This window comes from Babesia bigemina (assembly GCF_000981445.1).
Source record: "Babesia bigemina genome assembly Bbig001, chromosome : V".
NCBI classification, from domain to species: domain Eukaryota; phylum Apicomplexa; class Aconoidasida; order Piroplasmida; family Babesiidae; genus Babesia; species Babesia bigemina.
In genome coordinates this window covers 95,570-120,111 of record NC_027220.1, presented here as the reverse complement: position 1 = coordinate 120,111, position 24,542 = coordinate 95,570, and the positions used below count along the sequence as shown (strand labels likewise).

Below are 24,542 nucleotides of genomic sequence, written 5' to 3'. Positions count from 1 at the left end.
AATGCAGTCAAAAACGATCACAAGGATCTTCACTTCGAGACTGTACACAGGATTGCAAGCAGAGTAACACACTGAGTCGCACATCAACGACACGACGATGTGGTCTCGACAAGCACGCCAATGTTACAGGGGACGAGGTAACCTTCGAAAACTCGTAACCACAAAAGCGATACGCGGAGACACACTGCTCCCGCCAGAAATGTGGAAGCTCGACGCAACTAACTCTGCCCGAACGAAGGACCTTCAACGTAACAAACCACCTCGAAATCACACCACTGTGAAAACGCTACACATCACCCAAAAAATCAAGTTGGACCGTCAAAAGTAATCCGTCTAACTTGCATTCAATAGAAAATGGCTGATGCAAAAATTGCGCGCGACAATACATCTATGTCTTCGCCGACGGCTGTCGCAAGCTGACCAGTCGATGAACATTTACAGACATGGAATTTTAGTCGAATACACGGCATCTGCCTCCGTATTCGGAGCGCCGATATGCTCAGCAACAAGACCACTATGCCGCTTATTGACGCAGCGGTTGTCAGAAATTCCTTCAATTCGTTAAGTGGATTCTCACTGCTGCTATTGGTGATTTTGTCACACCTTTGCGGAGTGTGCAGCTGGAAACTTCGTCACGAGCCCGGAAGATCCGCGGAAAAACGCGTGCTGCGACATTTCGGCGCTGGAGGCGAAACGCAGACCCCGCAACCAGGACGACGCCGTTCTTCCCTCGACATAGTTCAATTGGAGACGAAGTGGCAACGATACTGGGAGGAAAATGGTGTGTTTAAGGCTGAGGAGCCGGAAGACCTGCTTTGCAACCGGGGTGTCTCAACGGAGTCACCGAAGGCTGGCGAAGGACGGCGACGCGACTCTGGCGGAGTGGAAGGGAAACCCAAGTTTTACGGTCTGTGCATGATACCATATCCATCTGGAGAAGGACTTCACGTAGGACATCTGTTAGGGTACACTATTCTCGACGTAATATGTCGATACAAACGGATGAGAGGATACCGGGTCCTCTGTCCAATCGGTTGGGATTCGTTCGGGTTGCCTGCAGAAAGACACGCGGAAATCGTGAAACGTGATGTGAGAGAGGTCACTGATGCAAATATTCATACCTTCAAGAGGCAAATAAAGCGAATGGGATTCGCTTACGACTGGTCGCGTGAACTACGAACAAGCGAACCCTCCTACTACAAGTGGACGCAGTGGATGTTCTTGCAATTCTATAAGCGCGGCATTGCGTACAGATCAACGCAAACGGTGAATTGGTGTCCGGAACTAAACACGGTACTGGCAAACGAGGAGGTCAAAAATGGACTTTCCGCCCGAGGGGGGTTTCCGGTATATCGCAAACAGGCACCGCAGTGGTTACTGGGCATTACAAAGTATGCTAAAAGGTTGGTTGAGGGCCTGGATTCACTAGAATGGCCACAATCAATCGTTGCGGCCCAGAAGAAGTGGATAGGTTTGGAACATGGGTACAAAATCAAATTCGAAATAAACGGAAATTCGCCATTTGGCAACGCCTTGTTTGGTTTCGAAACTGATATGAATCGCATTAAATGTATAGAACGCCTGGAGGTCACTACCGATATGCCAAATCTGTTTGATTTCGTTCACCCATCCGCAACCGAACAGGTGAAACAGCTTGTCGACAATGCCGCCAGGATGTCAAATATCGAACGGCATGAGAACAAAGCCATTGTTTCAACTGGGTTGGAAGTGCGGAATCCCGTCACAGGGTGTCCAATTAAGGTCTACGTGACTAACGCGCCGCTGCTATTTACGCAGCCAATAAACTGTCGCATCGTTACCAGAAATGTGGATTTGGTTGAAGATAAATCGCCAAGCTCCGACGATACCGACGACTATGTCACTGAAACAGCTCTTATCGGTACTGATGGGACGAGTGCCTACAGCGCATATGTTGAGCCGTTTGTCAATCTAAAGTTAAAGGACTGGATTTTCAGTAGACAGCGGTATTGGGGTGAACCAATACCTCTTAAACGTTGTGAAGGAGAGTATGTGCCCGTCAACGAAAATGAGCTGCCTGTTGAATCCGGAACTCAGCACTACGAAACGATGCCGCAGTGGGCAGGAACTTCATGGCACTACCTGCGTTTTTGCGACCCATCCAATGCCGATGAGCCTTATAAGCAAAGCGCTGCATCTTACTGGATGCCAGTAGATCTCTATGTAGGAGGAGTTGAACATGCAGTGTCCCACCTCCTATACGCCAGGTTCTGGAACAAAGTCCTATTCGACATGGGCCTTTCACCCGTGGAGGAACCATTCGAAAAAATCCTACTTCATGGGATAGTCAGAAATGCGTCGTTCACGTTAGATGGGCATCCAGTTGGCGAACAAGATGTTATAAAACACAAAGGGGTGTACGTTTTGAAAGGTGATAGAACCAAAAAAGTCGATGTAAAGCTGGAAAAGATGTCCAAATCCAAAGGCAACGCGGTCTCTCCAGACCCGATAATAGATAGCTATGGCGCAGATGCGCTGAGGTTGCATCTCCTGTTTCTTGGGCCTGTGGCCAAAGATAGGGTATGGTCGGAAAAAGGGTTGCTTGGCGTATCCAAACTCCTAGATCGCATATATAACTTTTTCACTAAAATTACCATTACGGAGGATGAACAAAGCGTCGATGGCAGCCTGAAACAACTGGTCGAAAAAATCACCTTGGATATAGAAAATTACAATTTTAATGTAGCCGTATCTGATTTCTTCAAATTCATCCCTGATATGCCTAAATTGGCCAAATGCGGAGAACTGGGGAGAAATGTCGCTAATATATATCTCAAATTACTTGCGCCATTCGCGCCACACGTAGCTGAAGAATTGTGGCATTTAGTGAACACCAATGCTGCGCACTCCATATCTCACGCATCATGGCCGATATCAACAAACACGAGTACGCAGTAATATGTAATTATTCATACTCTATGAAGCGCAAGCTGATACCTTGCATGATGACATACGTTGATTGGGACGCGAGAAAAGGGTGGCAAAAAAAATCTGGGCAAATCTATAGGTTTGTCGTTAGGCATACGGTATCTATCAGTAGCTGTCCTGGTTGATGATTGCTACGGCACGTGGCAACATGCTCTCTGGTGGATGGCACTCCCTAGATCAGAGGAATACGCAGTTTATTTTAAATCTTTGTGTTGGCATTTAATAGCGTGCCGTTTGGATACGCAAATTCGGCCTACTGTAAGTTTTACCGAGCCACTGCCTCATGCTGTTGTGTAGGTTGCGGGGCACGCCTTGTTCATTTACGGATGGTATTGTATGTCGCCCCCGTGGACCCTTTCACTGTCACCCATCGTCGTTTTACGTGGAACAGCAAGTAGGCGATTCAAATCGTCCACACGAATAAGTACAACGATTATGTTTACATCACGGAGTAACCAATAAAATGTATGGCCAAAAGTAACTACGACGAGACACTGCGTTGTCAGGTAACTCAATATACTGGGATTAACACGTCTCACACCAAAGAGTTATGAATTTTGGTCACCGTCATTCTACCGAGCTTATCCAAGCATCACCTATACCTAATCTACTTGGGAAGGCATAGCTGAGCGTAAACCATGGTTTGCAAGCCGCGGGTCTCCGCACGATGTCTGTCTGGTATACATAAATGAAAAGGTGCAATTTTGGAACAAGATACCGCCATCTTGCTTCACAAATAATATTAAATCGATGTTCAGAACCGCATTCGCCAACAACTGATTGCAGCAGCGTTGTGTGTGAGCAGTGTGCATCCAATTGGCGACAACTACAATGAAAAGGTGTAAATGCATGTGTGAAATTTTGTACAACCGGGATATTTGTTTAATAGAAAGCCCAGAATCCAGAGAGGTCGTAGATTGTAGTCATTACACTTTTATCCATTCCCCCTAAGGCCATGATTATATTTGGCACGCTTATACCAGCTCTGCATTCCGGTTCTATGCAGCCTAAAGCTTGCAGCAGCTGCTGGGTAGGCCTATGCGCCTTAGAATTCAACCCTCTGAAGAATGCAGCTATACAACTTGCCATCAAAGAATTTAGGCCTGCGTATAACATCGGCGCAATGCCCACTAAGATTATCGCACAAGATTCCGGGTCCTTTGCGCATGATGCATCCCATGTTGCTTCTGAACTGTAAGCAGACTTATACTGATCGGGGATTTTCACCTTTTCCAGGAACTGTTCACAGCAGTTCACAACGTCGCCAATGTCTTTTGCGATGGTTTCAGCACTGACACTCTTGTCCTGTATGACGTTCTTATAATCGCTTTCTTCAACGTCTCCGAATATCTTCACGAAGATATTAGGGTTTTTGTCCATAGGCTGATTGAATTTTCTCAACATAAAGTTTACAGGCCACTGATCCTTCAGCTCCGGCTTCCCCAGGAACTCTTTCGAAATGCGTTTAACATTCTCCAGAGCTGGCACTTCCGCGAAACCAACAGGCTTGTCTGCAAGAAACTTGTGAACTGCGGTGCCTATAGCCATGAGGTTGTTTGCAGCATCATCCCCCTTCACAGCTATCAACCAGTCAATGCCCTCCTTGAGGTTGTGAGGAGCTTCAGTCAACGACTTGTACACCATTTCGAGAAGTACATCTGCGTTTGTCGACTTCTATAGACGTGTGCGTTGTTCGTATGTTCGCAGGGTCGTTTACAGAACACACTTCATATTTAAACAGAAGGTTGAACGCCAGCTGTGCGCCTTCATGGCGTATAAGCACAACTGTGCTATTGCCTTGTAATTTATGTGTGCATCGTCGTAATGTTTAAACCCATATGTGCTCAACTTAAGTCAAGAAACGAGGGGCTGCGATGACCAACCTTCCGTGTCGCAGCCAGATCCGTAGCGTGAACACAGCATGCAGTATCCAAAACGCATGTCACGGTTGTATGCAATAATGGTTAACAATTTATGTGTTTGTGTTTAAAACTGCGCTATCGGACTACGTCTGTATTAGGAAATGTTTCACTTTTACCAGGCCACCGCCTCCCGCTGCTGGTGTAGGCAGCAGCCTGCAGGTTTCGTGGGCGGATGTTACTGGTGTGATGTACGGTGGCGTCTATCCTGTTAGGACGATATGTCTATTCATAGAATGATAATGTAATACGGCGTCAATGTTCTGCACTGGCACATACGTTAGCACCTTGAACTTTGTTGGTTGAAATACCGCCCCCCCAGGTTTTCCAGCAAGTCCACGTGCGCGCCAGCATCCATTAGACTGTCCTTGTTAGCAATTCATATGTCAGCGATTATAATGAGGGTGTTACTCTGGAACCCTGAAAACGTCGAGGTTTCCACGGTCTACTGATACGATGTGGTCATGGCACCGAACGCTGCATTCCGACCACTAATAAGCTGTGTTAATACGTCTACTACATTATCCATAAATTGTTTGTTAGGTAAATCGATTAGCGGTTCAAAACAATTGGCAGAGGGGATGACAGATTGGACGTATGTCAGCATATATTAATAAAAGTGTTAAAGAATAGATCCCGCAGACGATGAGGCACATTAAAGTGGGACAGTATCACCCATATCCAACACTGTTGGCAGCCAGGGGTAATACATGTTGTTCGATCCGGTGGCAGTGTATGTGCTGGGCGGTTTGCGCAACACATACTTCTTGGGAGGGTTAATGGGCTTCATGTTGACGTAGAAGTCAATCATCTCCTGTGCGTCCTTGTCAAGCTTGCCAGATTTTACAGCTGCTTTCTTCGATGCATAGAAAATGTCAAATCCAGCCAGATCATACGTATTATGAATTAAATCCTTATCCAAACCTCTAAAAGTCTCGTATATATATGAACCATTCATACCAGAGCGGCATTCCGGCTCCACGTAACCCAGGGCTCTCAAAACGTCCCCCAAATTCTTACGTGACGTGTGCTTGTGAAACGGTCCTACTTTAAATTCGGCTGTAGTACGCAACGATTGCAGACCTGCATACAACATAGGCGCAATTCCCACCAGCACCATTGCACAAGCCTCCGGGTCTTTTGCGCATGATGCCTCCCAAGTCGCTTTTGAACTGTAAGCAGACTTATACTCATCGGGGTTTTTGATATCATCCAAGAGCTTCTCAAAACCATCCATAACATTGCTTAAGCACTCTTCTATGAATTCAGGTTTGGTGCCCTTTACTCTTACGACGCGTCCATACTCATCATAGTGTTTATGCCAGTACGGCCTAAACCCTGTATTTTCGGTACTATCCGGAGTATAGAATCTTCTCAGCAAGGTTTTCACGAGCCAATCGTCCTTTATCTCCGGTTTCTGCAGGAAGCCCTCAGTAATGCTTTTTATTTCTTTGAAAGACGACGACTTCTTGAATCTAGCAGAAATATCTGAGAATAGATGGTGAACCGCGGCAGCCATAGCCTTCAAGTGCTTTTCTCCATCAGTTCCCTTCACAGCCATCAACCAGTCAATGCCCTCCTTGAGGTTATGAGGAGCTTCAGTCAACGACTTGTACACCATTTTGTAATGATTCGTTTAATTAGACGACTTCTATAAATGTGTTAATTGTTAGGCTATTTGTAGGGTTGTTAACAAAACAGACCGCGTATTCAAACAGCCGTGTCTTAATGGCAGATGAGCACAACGCAAGCACCGTCGCCTTCTAATACCTGCGTGTCTAATTAAAATTTACAAATAACCTTCTGTACACCGTATGGATTGACGTTGGAATATGGTGACAACATAGCTGTCGTGTCTTATAAAGCTCCACACCACAAACGCGACATGCAGTACGCGAGTCATTGGGTAGACAAGTTTAACGCAAAATCGCACATATAGGACCCGGAGATGTTAGCACCATTTTAGGTGACACAGAAATGTTTAAAATGATATGATGGGTTGACGACAGTGTTATATACAGCCCGCAGCGTCTTGCGGAGCTTGTCCGTTACCAACACTGCAGTCACATGGGCAAGGCATACACTCCTCGTACTGTCTTCCGTGATTAACATAATTGTTTTTGCTTTCAGTGAACGCCGTTATTATTTGTAACGCTTGTCAGCGTATAACAGCCGAACGTTACTATACATTGGTTCACATACGTTCCAAACGCTTGTGGGCGAAGCCGCGATTATCGGTTGTAGGTGAATCCAGCACGCCGCCGTGCTTCGGGGCGAAAACTATACGCACGCGGAGTTCCGTGTATGTGCGTCATTACTACGCGCTGGTTGAGGGGTAAAGCGCTCGTTTGTGCAGTAATGTCCCAGCTTCAAGCCGCATATATTTCGTCCCAAACTTGGTGGCCCAGATGCCGCGTCTAATAGAAACCATCAGGATCTCAAAATTTGTCAACGGCATCAAAATAGGTCTTGCTGAACTGCAAGGGAATCCATTCCGTTAGAGGGACTTGTTTTGTGAGTACAGATTAGCTTGCCTTAAACGGAGGGTAACTTCCTCAGGGTATTCCATTGATAGTTTGACTTTATAAGCGCATATTAAAAGAGTCAAACATACACATTATTGTCGCAGCGCCTCCGAAACTCATTCCAAATAAGGTGTGTTATATCTGGATTCTTACTTCAGCCTTATGCTACGCTGGGCAATCTAGTGTGTGAACAGCCAGCGGCGTAAGTTACCTGACCATATTACATACACGGCAATTAATCCTCATTTGGAGATGTGTTATATAACACTTAATTCTACATATCATTAATGTTGACCCCTGTATGCACGGCGACGCAGGTCCACATAAGTAGCAGCACAAAGTCTCATAATAACATCACTTACTGCCCGTTAATTTTTTTTTTGATAATTAACACTGCCAAATTTATAATAGCTGATTAAAATGGTAATCCGCGCCATACAAAACTGGGAATGTTCGCCGGTATGATGTTGGAATCTCGCGAAATAGCCCACTCACGACTCCGCGTTTGTTCGATATTAGGGTTGACAGTGGCTTTCAGATTACGATTTATCCCAACGTAGACGGCTATTTGGGCACTAAATGCGACTATAATTGGCCATATTAAAGCAGACAAACCCATAGAGCAACAGCAGCGTACAAAGGCGATTTGTTCTCAGTTGCCTTTGGTATACTTTTTTGCCCAACAAATCAGGTTACTTGACGTATAATGATCGCAAAGTCATATACAGTTCACATTGCCAAAACGTGGTTAATGAGCAACGGTCGATCCCCTACTTTGTCCACATCAACATGAAACGCCAAGTCATTTTGCAAAATACACATCTTATACCGAAACATATGGTTTATTCTTTATTATTGCGTTTGTTCTATCATTATCATTGTGTTTTCACATTTTATAATGTGCTATGTGGCTAGGCCCGGTTTTCGATTTCGCGGGGCTACCGCCTCACGCTGATACCGGTTGCGGGTTCCACGTCGGTCCTTTGCCGATCGTAACTGGTGTCATCCATGCGGGCGTCCATCAAGTTTAGGGTAGAGGGTTGTTAACGGAACAATAAGCTTAGCTGGATCTAATGTCACTGATCACATAGGACAACAAATTGAAAAGTCCTACAGTTGAAATCCATCTCCATCAGGTCCTCCCACTTTACATGTGTATCTATGTGTCCCTGCAAAATGTCTTGGTTGATAATTGCAATTGGCACGTTGGCGATTGTATTTCTGAGGAATCCAGATGGAGTATCACACATTTCCAGCGCTTTCTGCGATGACGGTGTCACAGCAGCCATTCCTACATCTCGGCCACTACTACGCTGTGTTAATACGCCTACTAAGTTGTCGACTAGGGTGCTTATTAGGTATATCGGTTAGCATCTTTACAACAATGGGCGGTGAATGACGGACAGGACTCAGTTAAATCAATACATAATTAACAAACGCAGTGAAAGAATAACTTATTTGGCATAGATCTGTAAGATAAATGGCCATTAAAATGGGATGGCAGCGTCTAAATTCGCCACTGTGGGCACGCCCGGATAATAAAAGTTCTTGGAGCCTATAGCAGAAACTGTATTCGGCTGTTTGCGCAATACATACTTCTTGGGAGGGTTAATGGGCTTCATGTTGACGTAGAAGTCAATTCTGTCCTGTGCGTCCTTGTCAAGCTTGCCAGATTTTACAGCTGCTTTCTTCGATCCATAGAAAACGTCAAATCCGGCAAGATCATACGTATTATGTAGTAAATCGTCATCCAACCCTTCAAAATTCTTGAATAGTTTCGAGCCATTTATGTCAGCGCGGCATTGAGGCTGTACGTAACCCAATGCTCTCAACACCTCACCAAAGCTCCTTGACCCCGCGAACCGGTGGAACTCTCCAGTTTTAGATTCGCTTGTACCCCATAGAGATATTAACCCTGCGTACAGCATTGGAGCAATACCCACGAGAATTACAGCGCAATCTTCTGGGTTCTTTGCGCAGGATGCTTCCCACGTTGCTTCTGCACTGTAAGCAGACTCGTACTGGTCAGGGTTTTTGATATCATCCAAGAGCTTCTCAAAACCATCCATAACATTGCTTAAGCACTCTTCGATGTATTCAGGTTTGGCACCCTTGACTCCTACGACGCGTCCATACTCATCAAATTGTTTATGCCAATAGCGCCTAAACCCTGTATTTGCGGTTCCATCCACAGGGTTAAATTTTTCCAGCACCTTTTTCACTAACATATTATCTCTCAGCTCCGGCTTCTCTAGAAATTTTTTAGAAATCCTCTTAATTTTATCGAGAGACGGCAACGGATTATTTCCAGCAGAGTGATCTGAGAATAGATGGTGAATTGTGCCAACCATATGCATCAAGGTGTTCTCGCCACTAGTTCCCTTAAGAGCCATTAACCAGTCAATACCCTCCTTGAGGTTATGAGGAGCTTCAGTCAACGAAGTGTACACCATTTTGAAAAATGAGTTTAACTATGCAGCTACTATTCCCCAATGGAGTTTGGTCTATTTGCAGGCCGATCTGCAAAAATACGATATGTATTCAACAGTACGCAATGCCAAAGTGCAGCTTAAACCTAATAAATAGGCTTCTAATTTAAATTTAGAAAGATTAAGATATGCCAAAGATACCTATGGTAAAGGAAGGAACTACACAGATGCCCCAGCTCTTCGATCTCGATACCATTGACGCGGCATGCAGTACAACTATCGCGAGTCATTGTAAGCGTATATGTGCGGCACTAGTCGCCCATACTAGGCTTATAAGTGTCGTTGCAAGTTTTAACAGACGTTGAAGGTTAAAGTGTTACCATGGGTTGCAAATAGCTTTTCGCAGCGTTAATATAGTCTAATAGTGCCTTCTTATTATCAAGACAGCAGTCACCTGATGAGGCATGTATACACTGCTTCTACCGCCTTCCGTGATTGGCGTAATTGTTTATTGCTTTCAGTGCTTGCAGCAACTTTGATTGCGAATGCATACTGACACATAAGAACTGCACGCTATGATATGTGATCGCCTTCTTCTCAAGCCACTCTTGATGTCAACTGTGATATGTGGTTGCTATGGAATCCAGCGCACTGCCGTGTCTGGGACTAGTGTGTACGAGGCTGACGTTGTGTGTGAATGTCCCAACATTTCATAGTTTGTGGAATTATGCTTTATTTTGAGCGCTCAATGTAAAACCTTAATTTGCAGATGCTTTGTTTCAAACCCTGTGGCTCCACGCCCAGGCGAATCAGCCTGAAGGAATCCTGGGTTTTGTTATCGCCCTAAACGCCCGAAGTCTTGAGCTTCGGTTGCCCACGTTCCCATACAGTGTTACTTTATGCCAATATGGCTGATGTGAATTCTAACGGAAGGTGATTCCGCCAGTTCGGTCCAACATCCTCCCACCGTATCTGTCTGCCATGCTAATGCGCTAACACATGCCTCTGTGGTCTACGACACTGAATTCAGACGCAGCATTACAAAAATTCGTATGAAGACGCAAAACGTCGCTTATAGCAACCCAAACAAGTATACAAATTTTGTACACCCACCTGGATGATTGCCTGTTCCCAAACCCAGCATGGCGCTCCCGAGCTGTAGGCATGGGTTATAACCTATCTTACTCACGAATTAATTATGCCATGAACTATTTTATTATATTACCTTAGTGTTGCCGTGGAGGTGGCATAGGTGTGTAATATCACAGTTGTATATACGACAGTTTCATGAATCTATTACACATCCCACTGCATACGCCTCATCAGCACATTAAATCACTGCTGCACTGTATTCCATCATATAACAACCTGTGATTACATAAATGCGATAATTACGATGTAACAATGTTTGCCCATGGGGTCATTGAAGCAGTCGATGTCGTAGCAAAGTAGGAGTATCCTCTTCCAGTGAACGAGTATTGTCGTGACGTGGATGAAGTAGGACGCCTTGGGAGTCGAAACAATTGGGAACATGGCAGAACATTCAAGAAGTGAAAAATCGTGTAGTCAAAGACGAGGGGTTGAGGGCATGCGAATGATAGATAGTTGGCAACAATTGTGGATGGCGATGTAAATGACCCAAGTTGTCTCCAAATTGTTTAGGTAGACTCTTCAGATGGTCATGCGTTGCGTTGAGAGACTCGGAACCACGGATGCCACAGACAGTATCTAGGCCTGTGCCATCAAGACGGTCCCATTCGGGACTGTTGGGATGTGAAGTGGAAAGAGAGATGCCCAGTGGAGACAACGACTTCAAAGCATAACCGTGCAACTCTATGCCAAAATCGTGAAAGAACGAGACCAGCTCCCCGGTGGTACTCGGCGTCAGCCTGGTTAAGCAATTGAGGTAGGCAGACAATGTCAGCAAAGGGTCACTACCGCCGCAGCAGCTGGGAGAGAGGATGGTAGCAACGGTCTTGCCAGTTTGTACATTCTCAGGCAAATCCTTGTCTCTAAATCTCATCCTAGCCCGGCTCTTGAGGCACAGGTTGCACGGGTCGAAGGGGTGAGTCTTGAAGTCGGAGTCAGAGCTTCCAATGAGATCCCCTGATGAGCATTTTACAAAATGCAAAACCTAACTGGACATCTATCTATTACGAACTTTCCCCCACCATTCGCTGAGAAAATATCTTGCTGGCTCCTACATTCCACAATCGTTGGTTCAAAGTGTTAAGTAGTGTTAAAATTGCAGGATCTCAGAAAGTTTCGGCACAACTGCTTAGACACCAACACGATACATGCCCCCACCTGTTAGCACAATGACATCAGGCCGACGGCACCCACCAGCTGAATTGGCTACGGAACACCATCGATTGACACGTATAACCACATCTCTGAGATTTGTTTTTCGTGTTATCGTGCTGTTCAGATGAAGCTAGCCAATCCAGTGCAATGTCTCACGTTCCCACCCGAAAGGTCGGGCCTCCTGTTGAGCCAAGGGGTGTCGGGCGTATTTCCAAGTTGCCTTACATTTACCTTAATCCTAACATATTGACATGTATCTGACACGTAATATCCCTTGGCGGATAGCCTCGTACTTCTCCCTTGCCTGGCCCATCACGGTGCAGGCTGTGGGTGGGCCCGGTGGCACCTTGAAAGGCTCACTTGGAAGTCTTCACTTTAATTCACTCTATTCTTGAATATTGTACAATGAGGTATGATTTAAAGATATTACGGGCAGATGAAGCCATACTTGTTCTACTTCCCACCGATGGCCTTCTGTGGACAGGAGCTGACAATGCAGTCTGTCAATAACACCATTGTACCTTTTGAACTATAGTTACATGTATCTGGCGCTATCCATCTTTGCCTGTTAATGGCACTGCGACTCTTTCAACTTCTTGGAATATGTGTAGACGGGCAAATCCCATCTTCCCCATTAAGGCAGTTCAAAATGAAATGCCATGGTATAGTGGTACGTGATTACGATATACGTCATCGGTCTAACTTACGGGGAATCATGCAAGAATAAACAGTTATAGTAACACAAGAATATGTCGTTCAACTGGCAATTACAATTGCAATATTCTACCCAAAGCAATGCTGTCTCTGGAGACACAAACCAACAAGTGACAAACATGAACTATGACAATTAAAGTGCGTCATTGCCAAATGGGTTACCAAATCTGAGATACTCATTCGTTGGAGTAGTAATTCTCGATTTGGATGGTGGAGAGGACGATGCCTTTGACGGTGACGCAGCGGCATTCAAGTGGCGGCGACGGGCGCAGCGTTTCGCCAGGTCCTACGAGTTCTCTGTCGAAGTTCAAGATGACGAAGTGGTTGGATGCTGATGCAATCATCGACTGGCTTATTTCACTCAAATTCTTCACTTCATCCTCAACGTAAACTTGGTTGAAACACTCAGGCGGGTCCAGGACGTACGGTGCTGGGCAGTAAAATGCTGCTTCCTTAGCGGTCTGAATGTCGATTTTGCAACCGATTTCTCTTCCCTCAGCGTCGTAGAGTTTGGGTGTATCAGGCTTGAATAACTCAGTTGACGAATACGTAACACCACAACCTTGCATATAGGGATCAGTAGTCTTGAGGGAAACATCAATGACAAGCCACGTATATCCTATGGATGGTCGCAATAGATGTGAACTGGGCCGTGCAGAGTCGTTTGAAGTGGAAGCATTGTCAGTGATTACGGAGAGATCCCACGGATTGGGCGCCTTCCCGCAGACAAACGTCATCGGCACAAAATACTTGTGCAGTGGGTCCTTAGATATTATTATAGCACTTGTATTTGATTGTAATACCATGATCTGATACGCAGGTGTCATGTCCAATTCTCGGTATTGTACTGCCAGGCCGTTTGGGCTAATGATAATCGAATCTTTGTATGCGACCTTTACAAGCTCAGGCCCAACAGGAGTCTGATTTACGGTGTAATAGAATATATCTGGTTGCTTTGGCAGCCATGTCGCTGTAATATCTTCACGAGTTGCGACGTTTTCCACGTCATCAAATGTTATGCTCTCACGATCAATCCCACAATTTAGGGACCACGTTTTGCCTGCAGTTAGTTTAATTGATATGGAATTTATATCGTACAGCCCAATGAACCTTTGTGATTTCATTCCACCAAATAATAATCCGATCTCACTAAACGGCAGTAACAGAGTAGGGCGCAACGAGTCCGATACCTGTTTACGACGTACTAGGTAGGCGTACATTTCTTGTTGAACGTTCTCCATAACAAGCTTGGACTTTTCATAGCCGTGTTTATCAACACAGATGCAAGCATAGCTAAAAGGACTGTTGTTGCGGAAGTAGAAACTTAATACCTGAAATCCTCGGATATTCTGTTTCGTAGTTTGCAAAGCTGTTGGAAGTTCTATGGCACGGTTAGAATAGAGGTCATACACCATCGATTCGCAGTTGTTAGGCAACAACTCCTCATCTGGTCTGCAGTGGATGCCAGCCTTCCTACGCCACCTCGTAATACGTATTCTGCATTCGTAAGTGAGTCCAATTCTATTACCCATATACTTCAGTAAGCAATTACTAATGCTGATCCCTGGATTAAACAGACTTGGTGACTCACGATCGCAACCAACAACCTCGTAATCATGCGTGAATGCAAAAGTCAGATTGATTGCAGCGTCTATCCTTTCTAGAATATTCATGTTTTTTGATTTCAATTTCAAATGGTATAAGAATGAGCTCGATCCTTTTTTTAACGCAAGAGGTTTGTCTGAATGGTATGTCAGCTTCACCAACCCTCTATTCATTTGTGAAACGTCCAACGCGAGGGCATCACCAACAAGAGCTTGGTTGTACGGAATTTCATCGTAAGTTTCAAAATCATAAATTGATTGTAGTTGCCGCAGTGTCATCAGGTCTTTCGGCAAGAATTCAGTTTCGAAATCATAGAGAGACATCATTTGTGAGAATGAAACAGTGGCAGAACCGTCAAAAGATTGCCGATAAACCTTCTGTATCGGCACCTTTATGGTCAACGTGCTGCCAGGGTGAAGGACAACCGAACACCAAGGGCCTGGAATAGGGCGAATACGATTGCGAAAAATCATGCTAGTGATGTCACAAGTGTATTCGGTTTTTTGACGGATCTCTATTCTCGCCTTTACCTGGCCTGTTTCGGAATCGACACACCTGCATTCGCCTGTAAAGGGCGGTAATGCTAATTGATCAAAATATTGCGCCACCACCCAAGGCCTATGGTCATCAAAATGCCAATATTTATGTGGTGAGGGAGCAGTTACAGTGTAACCATTCTTGTCCAGGAGTGATTTCATGCAATTCTCAGGTTGAATGCGACCTTCGCAAACAAATCCTATCGGTAAGCTTGACATCGGATCCGCCACACATGAACGGGTGCCAGTAAAGCTATCCTCGGTAACCACATTGTCCGGTGAAAAAAGTGGTGAGGTGCGGCTGCCGCAGCCTTGAAGAAGTAGGTGTGAATGCCCTATGTTCACGAAAAATAGACCCAAACCTTTCCTCAGCTCTTTTAGTTCTTCGACTAGTGGTGTGGATGAAGTCCACAACATCACTTCCACTTGATCGCTGTTTTCGAGACGGTAAATGTGACGCTGCATCGTATCGCTCAATACTAAATCTCTGGGGCCGCAAATGAATATAAGACGGCGTTCAGTAAGGATAAACAATTCATGAGATGGGAAGTTGAAGTGAAGTTTTGTTTGCAACTGATTTGATTCCACAGATATAAAAGAAGCTTGGTTTTCCGATATCACTAGGTCCGAAAAATCTCTAGCACGTAAACTGCCGTTATCATTCACGTATGTTTCGATATGAGGATGCCCATCGGTCGTTGGTTGAGGATGCCAAACATATTCGGTGTCGTCTACTTGGCGTGGGCATACTCCGATTGCATCCTCAATTTTGTCGATATCCATATGACACATAACAAGGGCATGGCTCCCAAGTGGTTCTTCTGGATCTGATAAGTCACAAAACAGTGCGTCAAGACAGCCAATCCACTGCATCCATATTGCGCAGTACAACAGGGACACCATTCTAGGCTTCACCATTGTTATTGATTTGTAATCAAAAGATCAATAAATAGATACACAAATACAAAACGGCAACGCAAAAAGATCCATTTCATAGATGGATGACATTTTAGGAGAAAATATATGCTATAAGATGCGTTGTGAAAATAAAAGCCACTTAAACCCCATAGTTGCAGCTAGCTGTCAGGTTATCGAGGAAAATTCCTCTGGTAAATTAAGGAGTGTGAAAATGAAGGTTACGGACGTGATACTGACACCTATATACCAAAGGCTTTATATTTATTTCGCGGAATCCAGAAGAAAAATATGGACACCAGACATCGTTTTGCCACCTAAATGGCTCATTTTGCAGCATACAACTTATCAACAGCATCTAGACACGATTGCTACGGATTGGCGATAAAATATGAATTTTGTGCATTCCAGGATTACCTAACAGCGCCTTTGTGAATAATACACTAAAAATTCGAACAGGTAGCAGATAAAAAGAAATGTTGGACCCACCGTTCTAAGCATTGACCTAGAAGCGTAGTGCAACACACGCGATATCATGAGTTCATCACTTTCCTATATCGTTTTGGAGGTGTATTTCAGCAGACACAGAAAGCACTGACGCAAGTACGTAGTTACAAGTGCTGCGTTGTATAGTCGGAATTTGACAAATTTCGGCACTGGTGTCCTAATAACATTGGTGAAACAGCTATATAAAAAGGAAGGGATCATTTTCAGTTAAATGCCTTAACACGTTAGATATTAAACTATTAGTAGCTTCATTCTAAGGCAGTTGGTAGACTGTGAGAAGTTAGGTCAAACTCTGATACTATGACTTCTTTTGGTGTTAGTGGCAGGGGTTGATCCAGCCTGAAGGCGGACCACAAGTCACGAAAAGTGCCTAATATAGTGGCACCACGTTCAGTACGATAAATGTCCGCAATGAGGCTTGCAGTGTTGATCAATAACGATAAATTTTCGTTGCGCCACAGATCTGCTGTCTTGGCAAGGTAGCACTTGATTAGGTGCACATCGTCTGTGTCGTAATCGCTCATCCATGATGCAAAGGGTTCCGTCTGCGTGTAGACTACTAGATCAGCTGCAAAGTTTTCACGGGTAAGCATTCGAATAATATCAGGATACTTAACAAGCGCCCTAATTAAGCACAACTCCGATCTTTTGTTAGTGTATTTCCTCATATCCTGCTCCACTGGATTAAATCGGAATCCCAGTTCATCCTCCTTCAACGTCAGAAATTCCTGTAACAGATCTAGATAGGATTCTGAAATAGTTGCAGTTACGGCTTCATTTGTGTCCTTGGCGAAAAATTCCAGCGCCATTGAAAATGCAAAGTTCGGTAGCACCCAATACAGTGGTACGGCATATTCCAGTGCCTTGGCATAACCTGTAGCAAACTCAGCTACTCCTACTCCGGCGTAATTCAAAAGATACAAATCTATATGAAGCAGTGCATGTGAAACGTCATTTGGAAAGTCCATTTGGAGCATCAGTTTGCAGACCGCTAGACATGTTTCCCATTGTGCCTGCCGCTCCAGGCAGATCATATACAGGAGCAATAGCCTGTACACAATGAGGTTACTTCCACAGGAGCTTGGTAACCACGTCTGCAAGAATTAATTGTATTTGCAACTGATATACCCACATTGTAACATCCCTTTTCATCTAGACGGAAAGGCGAGAAACGGGGTGGCAGCGCCGCCTGCAAGATTTGTACGGCAACTGTTATCAGCTTGAAAGCTTCTTCGTGTTGCCCCTGAGCAAAAGTAAGGTTGAAAAACAACTTATCACCTATGAATTTGTACAGATAAAATGGCGCAGTTAAGCGACCAACATATAGAGCTGAAGGGCACGCATCACTAATGGCGCATTCATATCCAAATAGTTATGACTCTTTACCAGCAAAGGAGCAGTCAGCCTCAGTGACTGACTCACCTGTAATGTGTGTATCGAGCTTGCTCGTAAAAGGACTTCCAGATGTTGTGGGTTTGTTTCCAACACCCGTCTGAAGAGGGCTGGATCTTGCGTGTCTATCGCTGCGATGCATACACTTTGGATGTTCTTATAACTGCACCGATTTAGTGGACTGCCGGCATAACTAACCGGTCACTCAGCTCCAAAGTGAAGCGTTCTCTTTCGTTTTTCGAATCGTAGTTACCCTTTAATCTAACCTGCTGTACTACTGCCGCCCGTAGCTTGTCAGCAGTTTTGGGGGCAATACCTGGCATTAGCCAATTTCGACCTTGTAAATAGCCTCCGAACCCCTTGCCCATCCTCGCCTTGCCAGAGGCTTGCGTACCAACACCTGCAATATCACGTCAGTTTGCGGAAAGCAATTCAGCCATTAGGAATAGATATTTGCATCAATAGGTAACGCGTAATCATGCCCTATGAAATAAAAAAAGCGAAGCAATGATAATCGGTCGCCACATAGCAATCATAGTTTTTGTGGCCAAAATAAAATCCAGCTGTAGCATTTCTTTTGCGGTTCAATAACCCATTTAGAATGTTTTTACATTGTTCGTGATGCTCCACATGGAGGATCGAATAGTCATGCACAATTCTTGATAGAATATATGACCTACCTACTACTCTAAATGCTCTCGGTTCTATACGGAGACACTCAAAACGGTTTTCCATGGTCGCTGATACACTAACATCAGCTGACTCAGTGTTAGTTTCCTTGCAAGACTCCAGGAGATGCATGTCACTATCCTGCGCCCGATGGTTTTATTGTTTTTTAGACCCACCTCATCTGAGCTTTCGTCGTCATTCTGAGGTTTAGATGCGCGTTTGTTACCTAAACGTCCATTCTTTGGCGGTTGGGTGTAGCGATCAGGGGTGGAACAAGGCACGACCTCTTCATGATCCGATGCCGAAGAGCTAGAGTCATCATCGCTGCTGGAATCTTCCTCGGCATCACTGCTCGATTCATCGTCGGAATCCAAGGCATCCCTTAGCATTGCGAAGCTGAATTTTGGCTTGTTTATGCTGATTACTAATTTGGGAGGTGGCGTTGTATCGTCCTCCTTCTCCCTTTCCAGGTCGCGCCGCAATCGCCTTATCTGCCTAGTGGACATCGTTTCAAATGAATATTAAATGTCATATAAAAAATGTTTTATCGTGTACCTAGGGTTTGAGTGTCGTTCTGGTCTTTCGTTACTCAGCGCCGCGCCGTATGTATCTAGAAGCGGCTGAATGTCGCCAACGCGTCAATATGCGATTTTCAACCATTCGCTTCAGCGCTATCCAACCAAAGATTCATTTTTGTGAGGTCTGTGTGTGCTGTGTCGACTTCAAAATCATTAATCCATTTCGGGGCGGCATCCGACACACTAAATTTCTGCTCCCATATGTAGCGCAGTGCGTGCAAAAATATGCCTGTTGGACTGTGGCAGAGTCCTTCCACCGGTTTATTAAGCCCTACGTGGTAGTCTGAGCTGCCACGCATGAGTTGTGCCGGCTGCGGTGCTACGAATTTCAACTCTGGCAGCTGCCACCTGCCGTGCTCGTCAACTTCCCAGTGAACTGCCGGCAACTTCTTGAAGTACGAGCTGTCATCGCACAGCTCGCCGTCATTGTAGCATTTGTCGTTTGAAATGGGGAAACCAAGGAACTTGAGGTGAGCTCGGATCTGATGCGTGCGTCCGGTGACTGGGTAGCACAGTATCAGCGACTCCTTTAGTTCCGGATTGTGCGACACCAGACGGAATCGCGTTTCCGCTGGTTTAACGTTACTCTTAGTATCGTCCAGGGTGAATTCGTGTACACTCAGCTTGTGCGACACAACTCGCATGAACCCATGGCAACAGGCGACACGACCGTCCCCTATCCCATCATCAACGGCAAGGCATTTGTGGTTGTCAAAAACGGGACTGAAATCGCCTCTCACACGCGCAACATAGACCTTGCGCAGCTCGTTGTTCCGAACTCCCTCACAGAATGCAGATGCGGCCTTGGAATTTTTGGCCAAGATGATAACGCCGGATGTCAGCTTGTCTAACCTATGCACCGGGTACAGCTGAGCATTTTTGTCTCTTAGCACCTCATGTTTTAACACCTCAACGAGCGTGTTGAAATGATATGTCCCGGTGTGGTAAACAGGGATGCTGCATGGTTTCGACACTGCGATGTAGTCCTCATCTTCTCGCAGAATGCAGACTTTCGTATCTAATGCCAGCTGCTCGTGCACGATAGCTAGATGCCATATCTTTTCGTTAGGCCTGCATATGTGTTCCATCACGTGTTCGCCTGGTTCTGGGTACAAATCGTTGCCCACCCTATCGAACACCTTCATGAGTCCATGAGCACAGGCGTGTCTGACGTATTCGTCGGTGAATGCGGCAAACTCTGACGCCATGACGTCATACAGGCGCCGTCCAAACCATCTGCCCTTTGTGTTAGTTTCGTATACATGGTTGTATGGGAGCACAATTCTGAACCCATTTTTGAAGTGGTACGTCGGTTGCGTTGTTGGAATGAAATGCGATATTGTGCTGTCATTTGGTGTTGCATTTAGACTACGGAAAGGAGGCTTACACTGTTCTTCCTGTGATTCCAAATTTTGATCAACCTTCCTCCTCTTGCTTCCCCCCCGATCAGCAGTCTGCTCTCCCTCATGATTGCTCCTGGTTCCCATGACATTCACATAGAATCCAGTGCACCTCCTATAACCGACACATTCGAGAGTCGAGAGAAGACATATAGACAACACAACTGCACAAAAAGCTGTTGGTTGCAGCCACATGAAATGTGTATGACTCTGTTGGTCGGTGTTGTAAGTCCCCAATCAGCCTTCTGTTTGGGAGCCTTTTCGTAGAGAAAACTAGTAATCCTATTGTCTGAATTGTATGTTATGAAGTGCTGCGTGTTAAATGCGCCAACAGTGTTTGCGACGTGTTGACGTTGTACTTTAACCTCCTATGCGGCCCTTAATTAAGGCCGGTGGAGTTAATTGAATATTTTTCTTGCTGTAATATACCTTAATCGACAAAGGAGATAGACATTTAAATCCATATTTTCAGCTTGGTATGTGTGGCCTTCTTAGCATTTCTTAGCGGCGATCATGTGTGTACGATAAAGTGTTCGACGACTTACGCATAGCTGATGCGTCATTCTACAGCACTAACGATGTGTATAAACCATGGCAACGCGTTAACTCAAAAACAAAAACTGCGGGGTCGAGATAGTCGCTGTACACACTTCACCTGTATTGCATTGCAATCATGCCACGTAAACATCGCCATCTTCCCATTATATTATACCCACTTCATCTGTACTCAGCATACAGTACAAGAAGGTTGAGTATGGTGGCGAACACCTGCATAGCCCCTATTATGGAACTAAGCAAAAAGGCATGTCAAACAGGTTGTTCTAAGATCGATTACACTCATCCATATAGTTTTACCAGCAACTAGTTTCAGCTCTGGCGCGGAAACTCAGTTAATGGTCTACTTTTGTCGGCGTTTACCAAAAATGCCCCGGCCCTCGCATTGTAAAACATACTTTAATAAGTTATCGCACGCCATACGTCTTCAGTTAAATTGTGTAAGTAAGTCACGAATTAGAATTGGGCCCACTAGAAATAGTTGGCAACAAACTGTAAGCTTAACTATTCCGTTGTGGCGTTCATTTTTGCAAGCTAACGTGAGCAATACTGATGCAGATAATTCTGCTGGATTCATCGAAAAAGTCAGTTGAGGTCATATTTCGCGTCATGAGCCAGATGATAGGCCAAATTATGCCAAACAGAGTCGTTAATATTCAAAGTACGATTATCCAACAATGCATAACGCTGCACCGAAGCTTCAGCATACAGCGATTCGTTAAAATGGATACACTATTGTCTTCAGTTAGAGCAGACTGCAACGACCAGTTGTGGTACGAAAGCAATGTGTTTATGGTCGTAATGATTTGCAGGCTGCTGTTATGGCAATATCGTTTACACAACCTTCAGCATATCATATCGCTTATAGGAAAGCTTCTTACGACGCTGTCGCCCTTACATAATTCCCAACATACATCAGCTTGTACTTAAACAATCGGTTCGATAGGGAATGATCCTAAAGCAGACCGTGAGATCCCTTCGTTGCATTTAATCTAACGATGCGTTAACGTTAGGAGAACTTCTACATGTTAAAATTCATGCAGAATATGAGATTTTACGTACTATATCATGCCTTTCTCGAAATGTACTTCGTAAATTCCGAGCAGTTGCGTAAAAGGCATTTAAGCTCATAGCGCCGAAGGAAAATAAGGATCGTCACAAGCACACGTCTAAACAAGGCTATAGCTGATGTTTGACATCTATACAGTCCGTCGTGCATCTGTTGAGTAGTAAACGTGTTAAATGCGGAGATCTAATGTCATCTAAATTCTTGCGCGTGCACATCAGCTATATAGACATGTGGCGGTCATTCCAACAACTAGATCAAAAGGATACGGATCACAACATACGGTTTAATGGCGTATTAATGTGAATGGTTGGAGGGTCTTGATCGCCTTGAGCGTCAACAATGCCGGGCACCAGCAGGGATTCCGCGTCGTCGCAGCCGCAGAGTCGGCAATGCCGCAGTTTTCAGGCTAGAATGTTAGAATATAAGCCGACATAATGGGATTTGGTATGCTAAAAATTAGAGGTGTTTGAGAGTCTGTTTATATTGATGTAATACGACCCCAGTCAGGCCTAGACGTGCGAGTCCTTCTACGTATTACAGTCGTAATTGTTCTATGGGAATTGTATGTTGGTTTGTGCTGCCTGCCAAATGCACGAACAAATTGTGAGACGTATTTCATGTGCGTCTCAATGTCTAGGGATTCGCTCACCCGTGTTCAAAGCTGGTACCTGTTTCGGCAGTTTTGTCCCATCTTTTGGTTGAACAGATGGTATCTGGTAACCATTGTGGTTCGTCTTTTGCATACTTTATGTTTTGTAGCATATACAGGGTGAGTGTATCGTCGTTCGTATGCTGTCATTCTATCGCAAACTAACATGGTGAGCACCGGGGGTGTCATCTTCTACCGCTTTGGTAGCGAACGCGGTATATGGCGTGAGCTGCAGCTGGACAGCTCAAGTGGTATCCTGGTTTCAGATCTGAAGATCATGATTGCGCAAGAAACCAGCCTGTCTAAGGACTTCACCAGGAAAACCAATCTCATCGTTTGCCTGTACGACGAGAATTCTTCGGAGGAGCCTAAACCACTCGATGACAATGTAGTTGTGCATGTGGGGAGTCGTGTGCTTTTGAATCGCATAGCCTGGACCCCGGCGACACCCATCTTCCACGAAGCACGCACGGAATTTGATGGGGATGTTGCGGACGACAAACCGCGGTTACGCCCGTTTCCTGTATCACTCTTATGCAAGTTGTGTGGGTGCCCCATGAAAGACCCCGTTTTGGTGAAGTGCTCTGCCAACTGTGGCTCGAGTGGCTGTTGTGCCTGTTTGTTGTCGCACTTCGCCGATTCGCTCATAAAGAACGAAGAGGGTGTGGAAACAGCTGTTTACACCCTTTCAGACCGAAGATCGTGCCCATTTTGCACCTACGGATTTGTTTCAGCCTTTTTGCAGAACCGTCAAATGGCCGCTGTGCTTTTGGAGCTCGATTTCAGCAACTTCGACATTCCTACGGTTGACTCCTCTACCGATGCCGAAGTGGGAGCTGAGAGTGAGGCTGTGGTGCAGGATAAGACTCAGGCGCCAAAGCATTTCTTAATATGCGTCGACAATGCGTTGATAGATTCGATGCGGGAGCACATGCTTCTGCCGGTGTACATTGATAGCGTGCTCTGCAACACGTCGGATTCAGCCAGAGGCGGCGCATCCGATGCCACTAGTAGTGGTTCAAGTTCCGGCGATACGTACGCTATAGTGGTGTCTTACGTTGGGGGCGGTACGTCCCTCAGCCCCATGGGATTGATCCGCCTGCTGGAGGATGATCCAACGCAGGTTGATTTTATAAGAGCCGCTTATGCTCACACTGCACGGCGGTTCGAGTGGGTTCACAATAACACAAAACCTTTGTTGGTTCCTGCACGCCGCCAACCGCTGTTTTCATACCTGGCAGCCAAGCGCTACGCGCCGGTTGGCGCGAATTCGCAAAACGAAGTGCTGTGGCGGCACCGCAACGACCTGATGACTGAAGTGGGTTTAACTTTGAAGGCATTCGAGTCGCTGTTTCAAACGGTTTTTGGGGAAGCTCCCCCACCTCTCATCACGGAGGTTGACAACGATGGCAAAAACTGGCTGGAGGCAGTATACGCCGGCGGGCCTCCGCCTCTGTACATAAACCGAAACTGCCAGGTTTTATCGCAGGACTTAGCTACGGATAATGCTGAGATTGACACCGGTAACCCGTACCTCGGGTACCTCGCGATTCTCCCCTTCCTCAGCGAGTCCCAGTTCCTCAAAATGCGTGAATTGCAGCGCAATGCGAAGGAGGAATTCCTGCAGCAGTTCACCGCCCAGGTGGTGAAGGACCTGCCAGAGGACACAGGGATACGCGTGCTGGAGAAGGCTTACAACAACGTGTGGAAGCGTCACGTAGAATACGAGTTTCCACCCTCCGACGACCCTCCCGAGGCGGGGTCCTCATAAGCGGAAGACAAATTGTCTACACCGATAGACCATATGCG

At 45.5% G+C, this 24,542-nt stretch overlaps 10 protein-coding genes across 10 annotated transcripts; 2 read left to right on the top strand and 8 right to left on the bottom strand.

The window, feature by feature from the left end:
* Window positions 1-495: 495 nt before the first annotated feature.
* BBBOND_0404450 (leucyl-tRNA synthetase, putative) lies at window positions 496-2,937 on the top strand (the record flags this gene model as incomplete). Its single annotated transcript, XM_012914689.1, has 1 exon — window positions 496-2,937. The coding sequence occupies one exon, from the start codon at window positions 496-498 to the stop codon at window positions 2,935-2,937; it is 2,442 nt and encodes an 813-aa protein (XP_012770143.1).
* A 912-nt stretch (window positions 2,938-3,849) lies between these two features.
* BBBOND_0404440 (hypothetical protein) lies at window positions 3,850-4,611 on the bottom strand (the record flags this gene model as incomplete). Its single annotated transcript, XM_012914688.1, has 1 exon — window positions 3,850-4,611. The coding sequence occupies one exon, from the start codon at window positions 4,609-4,611 to the stop codon at window positions 3,850-3,852; it is 762 nt and encodes a 253-aa protein (XP_012770142.1).
* Window positions 4,612-5,541: 930 nt separating this feature from the next.
* BBBOND_0404430 (hypothetical protein) lies at window positions 5,542-6,507 on the bottom strand (the record flags this gene model as incomplete). Its single annotated transcript, XM_012914687.1, has 1 exon — window positions 5,542-6,507. The coding sequence occupies one exon, from the start codon at window positions 6,505-6,507 to the stop codon at window positions 5,542-5,544; it is 966 nt and encodes a 321-aa protein (XP_012770141.1).
* Window positions 6,508-8,487: 1,980 nt separating this feature from the next.
* On the bottom strand, window positions 8,488-8,700 carry BBBOND_0404420 (hypothetical protein; the record flags this gene model as incomplete). Its single annotated transcript, XM_012914686.1, has 1 exon — window positions 8,488-8,700. The coding sequence occupies one exon, from the start codon at window positions 8,698-8,700 to the stop codon at window positions 8,488-8,490; it is 213 nt and encodes a 70-aa protein (XP_012770140.1).
* A 198-nt stretch (window positions 8,701-8,898) lies between these two features.
* Window positions 8,899-9,864, bottom strand: BBBOND_0404410 (hypothetical protein; the record flags this gene model as incomplete). Its single annotated transcript, XM_012914685.1, has 1 exon — window positions 8,899-9,864. One exon carries the CDS (start codon window positions 9,862-9,864, stop codon window positions 8,899-8,901), a length of 966 nt encoding a protein of 321 aa, XP_012770139.1.
* Window positions 9,865-11,383: 1,519 nt separating this feature from the next.
* Window positions 11,384-12,014, bottom strand: BBBOND_0404400 (hypothetical protein; the record flags this gene model as incomplete). Its single annotated transcript, XM_012914684.1, has 2 exons — window positions 11,384-11,946; window positions 12,002-12,014. 2 exons carry the CDS (start codon window positions 12,012-12,014, stop codon window positions 11,384-11,386), a joined length of 576 nt encoding a protein of 191 aa, XP_012770138.1.
* A 1,020-nt stretch (window positions 12,015-13,034) lies between these two features.
* Window positions 13,035-15,917, bottom strand: BBBOND_0404390 (hypothetical protein; the record flags this gene model as incomplete). The annotated part of the gene is made up of 1 exon (XM_012914683.1): window positions 13,035-15,917. One exon carries the CDS (start codon window positions 15,915-15,917, stop codon window positions 13,035-13,037), a length of 2,883 nt encoding a protein of 960 aa, XP_012770137.1.
* A 752-nt stretch (window positions 15,918-16,669) lies between these two features.
* Window positions 16,670-18,988, bottom strand: BBBOND_0404380 (hypothetical protein, conserved; the record flags this gene model as incomplete). The annotated part of the gene is made up of 6 exons (XM_012914682.1): window positions 16,670-17,515; window positions 17,554-17,664; window positions 17,844-17,976; window positions 18,012-18,213; window positions 18,494-18,623; window positions 18,659-18,988. The coding sequence occupies 6 exons, from the start codon at window positions 18,986-18,988 to the stop codon at window positions 16,670-16,672; spliced, it is 1,752 nt and encodes a 583-aa protein (XP_012770136.1).
* Window positions 18,989-19,134: 146 nt separating this feature from the next.
* On the bottom strand, window positions 19,135-20,547 carry BBBOND_0404370 (RNA pseudouridylate synthase family protein, putative; the record flags this gene model as incomplete). The annotated part of the gene is made up of 1 exon (XM_012914681.1): window positions 19,135-20,547. One exon carries the CDS (start codon window positions 20,545-20,547, stop codon window positions 19,135-19,137), a length of 1,413 nt encoding a protein of 470 aa, XP_012770135.1.
* Window positions 20,548-22,899: 2,352 nt separating this feature from the next.
* BBBOND_0404360 (hypothetical protein, conserved) lies at window positions 22,900-24,504 on the top strand (the record flags this gene model as incomplete). Its single annotated transcript, XM_012914680.1, has 1 exon — window positions 22,900-24,504. The coding sequence occupies one exon, from the start codon at window positions 22,900-22,902 to the stop codon at window positions 24,502-24,504; it is 1,605 nt and encodes a 534-aa protein (XP_012770134.1).
* Window positions 24,505-24,542: the final 38 nt, after the last annotated feature.